At 38.2% G+C, this 5,799-nt stretch overlaps 2 protein-coding genes across 2 annotated transcripts; both read right to left on the bottom strand.

Moving 5' to 3' along the window:
- Positions 1 to 2,852: 2,852 nt before the first annotated feature.
- Positions 2,853 to 4,125, bottom strand: LOC121736034 (aminomethyltransferase, mitochondrial). The gene has a single exon (XM_042127072.1). The coding sequence runs from the start codon at positions 4,084 to 4,086 to the stop codon at positions 2,866 to 2,868; it is 1,221 nt and encodes a 406-aa protein (XP_041983006.1). The 5' UTR covers positions 4,087 to 4,125; the 3' UTR covers positions 2,853 to 2,865.
- Positions 4,126 to 4,485: 360 nt separating this feature from the next.
- On the bottom strand, positions 4,486 to 5,188 carry LOC121735838 (protein Abitram). The gene has a single exon (XM_042126793.1). The coding sequence runs from the start codon at positions 5,044 to 5,046 to the stop codon at positions 4,507 to 4,509; it is 540 nt and encodes a 179-aa protein (XP_041982727.1). The 5' UTR covers positions 5,047 to 5,188; the 3' UTR covers positions 4,486 to 4,506.
- Positions 5,189 to 5,799: the final 611 nt, after the last annotated feature.

Here is a 5,799-nt window from a genome sequence, read left to right as displayed (position 1 = left end):
CTGTATTCGGCGGTAGCGGTCATTGACTCCCGGTCAAAAATCTTGTCATTTTCTATATGAACCGCGGATGACAACATCTGACACTTCATTGTACCGCCATGTTTCGCCGAGTACAGTATAGTTTCGATGGTGAAGTTATGTGTCAAATCCCATAAATTTTTAACGTCTTACTTCGCTATCGAAACTGGAAACTAGCGAATGCATTTTAACTAAAGGGTCTAGTATCTTTTTTTATGAAATAAGGGGTCAAACGAGTAAACGGGTCACCTGATGGAAAGCAACTTCCGTCGCCCATGGACACTCGCAGCATCAGAAGAGCTGCAGGAGCGTTGCCGGCCTTTTAAGAGGGTATAGGGTAAAATGGGAGGGTAGGGAAGGGAAAGGGTAGGGAGGGAAATAGGAGAGGGTAGGGAAGGGAAAAGGGTAGGGGATTGGGCCTACGGTAAACTCACTCATTCGGTGATACACAGCGCAAGCGCTGTTTCACGCCGGTTTTCTGTGAGCCCTTGTTATTTCTCCGGTCGAGCCGGCCCATTCGTGCCGAAGCATGGTTCTCCCACGTTTAGACTCTATACATTTTGTTGCAAGCGGCTGTTGATTGCACCTGCACGGTGTCCCGGTGCCCAAAGGTTAAAAGTACTGTTTGGCATATCATATTGATATGCCATTAAACTTAGTGCTTTTTGCCAGTGGTTTCAAAGCGTGCCATAAGTTTTTAAACTTTGGCTTGCAGGGGTTTCTACACTTCTGTATTTATCTGTTAACTTGTCGACAGTTTAAAGATTCTCGAATATTGAGTGTGTTCTTAAATCAAGCTCAGTGTATTCTATTAGTTTTTATTTATACAAGAAAATTAGTTTTAATTATCTTAAAGTACAAATACGACCAAGTATTAGGAAAGTGTCAAATGTAGTATGTATTTACATGAAAATTCTATGGATAAATGTAAGATATCTTCAGTCTTTCCGGGCAGGGCAAATATCAAGATATCAACTGTACAACCATTTTAAAATTGTAAATCAAAATTATTCACTGTTAAATTTCTTTCTTATATTTTTCTTCGCTATATTCTTACTTTTTAATTATTTAAATATTTTCTAATTTCTAGCTAGCCTTTGTTTCATTCCATTTTTAGTTATTCCATAGACGAATATTTTCGTTAGTCTATGGTTATTCTAAATATGTCTTGACGACCTCTGTGGCTCAGTCGGTGGGCTGTTGGTAGCTCAAGCCAGGGGTTGCGGGTTCGAAGCCCGCCGACGGAACAAAAAGTTTTCAAAGTTCCTTCTTCAAATCTTAAATTATTTCCGTTGTCTGGTACCCGTATGGTCGATTTACACGGGTGACTGACGGGTCGATTTTAGTCACCCGGCAAGTCACCAGTCGACAGTAGTATTCGCAGTAAGCGATCGCTTGCGACTGAGCGTTTGGCCGCACGACTTTGGGGCTTGCGACTTTAGCCGCATGCGGCGTAGTCTAATTGCCATTTACTTACACGGTCGATTTTCGCCGTGCGGCGGAAATCGTGCGGCTTTAGTCACCCGTGTAAATCAGCCATTACACAAGTCCTTAACACAGTACTTAGCATGGGGCCAGACTGACGTGGTGTGAAGCGTCGATAGATTAAAAAAAACATGACATAGCTCAGACCGAATAAAAGAGACTGCATTTTGTTAAAGTAAAACTGACTTATGTATGTGTGCCATGCAAAAATATGCATGTATTGTGTAGCTAACACAATACACGCATATTTTCATGCTGTCACATTGTCATAGTTTACCTTACAAACTCAGGCGTAGTTTCGTTGCATGCGTGTGCGTGATTTGGGCACACATAAGCATGATTATCATAAGATAACATAATGTAAAGTATTTCACGCATTTGTAAAACTTGTCTCTGTGTTGAATTTCAACAGCACGGTTGAGAGATTACTACAATTTTTTGTATTGTAACAGATTCTGTCTTTTTATTTGATTGGAGGCAACAAAGTCTATAAACAGTTTGCATTATGAAATTGTTAAAATTCACCTTTAATTGATGTTATATCATTATCTCGAATACAAATTAATATTGTATATTATTGCAAAATTTTAATAATAATGACATAAATGCTCAAAATGAGGAATAAATGATGGGTACTTAATTCTATTATTGTATTCTCATGAAAGAATATATTTTTTACAAAATAAATATACTTTTGTAATCAAACAGGGAGTAGTATTAGAAACTTTTTCCCGCCGCGGCAGTTTTATTGTAAAAATAAAATTATTCTTAAGTTCTTATATTAGGGATCTATAAAAAGGTTTGTATTTTGAGCAAAATAATCTTTTAAGTTAAATATTGTAAATATAAAATATCTCAGGAAATAATTGTGATGGTTGGGGGCGCCGAACTCCGAAATAAACAAAGTGCCGAGAAACAGATAAAATATTTTTTTTTTCATAAATTTTATTTTTTAATAATCAATTTAAATGTGGACGTTCATTTTACGCACTATGTAACTAAATTGGATATTTATTTGTTTGTCAATCAGTGTGTATTTTTTTATTCCATTTCGTTACTTTTTCAAGGTATCGAGCATGAATACTTTAGGTTTTCAAAAAGCGGGCGCCCCTAGTCACGTTGTAAGTCTGGGACTTATAAAATACAATTTGAGGAGGTCCTGTGATATCGCTGTATTAAAGACAGTATTAGCTGCAGATTGTACACACATTCCTTCTACTTTCCAACATTGTAAAACTCTGTGAATGTATTGTTGCTCAGTTATAATGTTATATTTTTGTTGTTTGTATAGATAAGCTTACTCGCATTTAAACGCAGACATATTTTTTCAATTTGTAAATAAAATTTAAAACGTTGGTGTGTTTATTTTTTAATGTAATATTTGGCGGGGACGAAGGGCATTTTGGAGACGACGCAGGGGATATCCTTGCCTCTGATGTTGACTGCGAGAGGGGTGCCAGGTTTCTTCAGATGTTCTAACACGTAGCCCATGGCTACGTTGCCTCCTAGGGATGGACTTGGGCAGCCACTGGTAACGTTTCCGATAGTGGTTCCTTTGTCGTCCTTCAGAACTGCCCCTCTTCTAGCCGGTGCGCCCTCTAGTCTGATGCCTACTCTTCTCTTCTGTACTCCCTCTTTGATCTGTCGAACAATGATCGATGCCCCCGGGAAATTCTGTTCAGTTCTGCGTCTCTTTGCAACGAGCCAAGTGAGAGCCGCCTCGACCGGTGTAATATCCTCGTTGATATCGTTCCCGTACAAACACAACCCGGCTTCCAAACGCAGGGAGTCCCTCGCGCCTAAACCGGCCAGCTTCATGTCTTTAGATTGGAGCAGCGCCTCGGTGACAGTGTTCGCTTGGTCGGCCGGAATCGATATCTCTACTCCATCCTCCCCGGTGTACCCGCAGCGGGTTATTCTGCAGTCCACTCCGGCTACTTTACCAGTTTTCGATGTCATGAAGACTAGATCTTCCAACGAGAATTCCGTCAACGGTTGCAGTATGGAAGCCGCGTTCGGGCCCTGCACTGCGATCAGGGCGCGCTGGCTGCAGTCCCAAAAGTCAACCTTGACATCTTTTCCCTTCTTGCTATAAATATCCGAAGTCTCCAGCATGTGCTGTTTGTCGACCTCCAAGCGCCCAGCGTTGGATACGATGTACAGTCTATCTTCGGCCACTTTTGTGACTATTAAGTCGTCAATGATACCTCCTTTCTCGTTCAAGAAGACGGTAAGGGAGCTCGAACCGTTGGCCATACCTTTTAGATCCACGGGACAAATCGACTCGAACCACTCTACGCTGTCTTTGCCGTTGACGTTGGTTTGCAGCATGTGGGACACGTCGAATATTGACGCACTCTTTCTCGTGAACAGATGAGAAGCGGACACAGTCATGTCCGAGTATTGCACTGGCAGGAGAAATCCAGCAAAATCCACCATTTTGCCCCCATTCTTAACGTGTAAGTCGTAAAGCGGTGTCTTAACACTTTTGCTCTCACTGTACAGCCGATTACATAATATTTTCGTTAAATACTTTTGACTGCATTTATTGTAAGCGAAAACGCAAATATTTTTGGTTAACATTTTTAAACTTAAAATGTAACAGTATACTAGTATAGAATGACTGACATCGCGTAATGTAACATTTATCAAATTGGGAGTCAAAGGTCAGCTAGTTAAGAAAGTTAATAATAAATTAAGATAACAACGGAATATTTACAAACTGATGTTATTGTAATAAAGCTGAAAAAAAAACAAATTTTAATGATGAAAGAATCAAGACATTAGTGTCTACTCTTGATTCTTGTTAGATATAAAAATATTTAGTGTTCAAGCCAAAACTTTTTATTGAACAGATCAAGAACAGATCATACTAATATTGAAGCTATTGCCATTGATTAAATTTAATAATTTATAGTTGGACAAAAGAAAAAATATTCTAAAAGTTACCTAAAATATGAAATCATAGTAAAACTAATCAACTATTTTATTTAAAAATAATATTTATTTACTATCACTACAATTAACAACTTTTAAATACTCCTCATGAGTCAACAACTCGTTCTTTGTGGTGTCCGAAATGGTAATACTGGACAGCATAATAGCTAGGAATCCATCGGAGTCAGGTCTTTCTCGTAACAACTGAGGATGCTTGACCAGCTCCTCATTAACTTCCACAAGGGTTCCTTTCATTCCGCACGGTATTTCAAAGCTGCTCCCATCTTCCCATTCCACTTGGCATATAGCAGACTTGGGTGTTAGCATCTGACCACCCTTTTTACCTTTACCCTTGACTGTGTTGCATAATCTATCAACTTTACCTATCGTAAAGTTCAACTTGTAATTGTCCGGTCTTTTAAAAAAGGAATGACTCGGTGCGAGACACAACAAAGTTATCCGGTTGGAATGGAACATCAACATAATGTCGTTGTTGGGTATGCCGTCGACATTCAGAATGTACCGTTTACTGAAGTATCTATCGGTGAATGACTTAAAAGTGTCTTTGTTGGTAAGGTCAATTGACTTCAAAATGTCACAATCCATGTTAATGTTGGGCTTGACGCTGCTCAGCTGCTAATATTCTGGCGCGGATTGCTGCGTGCTTACGGACTGCCTCTTCGTTGTTCGCTTTCTGGCGTCTTAGTCTCTCCGCTTTGAGACATTTTCTCATATCTCTGTCATAATCATTGCAATATCCAACGAATTTTCTGTATGGATGCTACAAAAAAGTACAAGACTAATTAATTACTAAAACTTTAAAAATCGAGGATAATTAAAATAGTTTGCTGCCTAAGCAGCAATCCATTTTAATTAGGGGCATTAAGATAATCATTATGCAACAATAACATTTTTCTAGATATGTATTTTTTGGTAAATACTAAATATGTTAAGTAATGGACATTTTAGGGCAAATGAAAGTTATTAATTAATAGCTTTCGTATAGCTAATTTATTGATATTTTTATGCATTATCGTTATTTCCAGGGATGTACAGTTTCAAATCACAGTTACAAAATACCAACCTCAACATGACAATCTTGCAATAATTTAATTAAAAAATTACATTCATCTGTGTGTAAATGTGGAGACAAATCTGTGTGCATAACTTAAATTTATTATATTTTTGTGCAATGGAAAGAAATTATTGCTTCTATTAGTTTTGTAAATAAAATAACCTCAAAATTTATTTCAACGGAACGTCAATGTCAAACACAGATTAGTTTTTTTTTAAATAAGGCACTTCGGCTATGTAACCATGGCCAGTATCGAGTATATTATGGCGGGAATACAATATTTT

This window comes from Aricia agestis, chromosome 18 (assembly GCF_905147365.1).
Source record: "Aricia agestis chromosome 18, ilAriAges1.1, whole genome shotgun sequence".
NCBI classification, from domain to species: domain Eukaryota; kingdom Metazoa; phylum Arthropoda; class Insecta; order Lepidoptera; family Lycaenidae; genus Aricia; species Aricia agestis.
The sequence above is the reverse complement of the archived record's forward strand: the minus strand, read 5'-3'. Positions and strand labels throughout refer to the sequence as shown.

Bases quoted from the DNA above. Each gene is read 5' to 3' on its own strand.
- LOC121735838 (XM_042126793.1), bottom strand. From the start codon at position 5,046: ATGGATTGTGACATTTTGAAGTCAATTGACCTTACCAACAAAGACACT.
- LOC121736034 (XM_042127072.1), bottom strand. From the start codon at position 4,086: ATGTTAACCAAAAATATTTGCGTTTTCGCTTACAATAAATGCAGTCAA.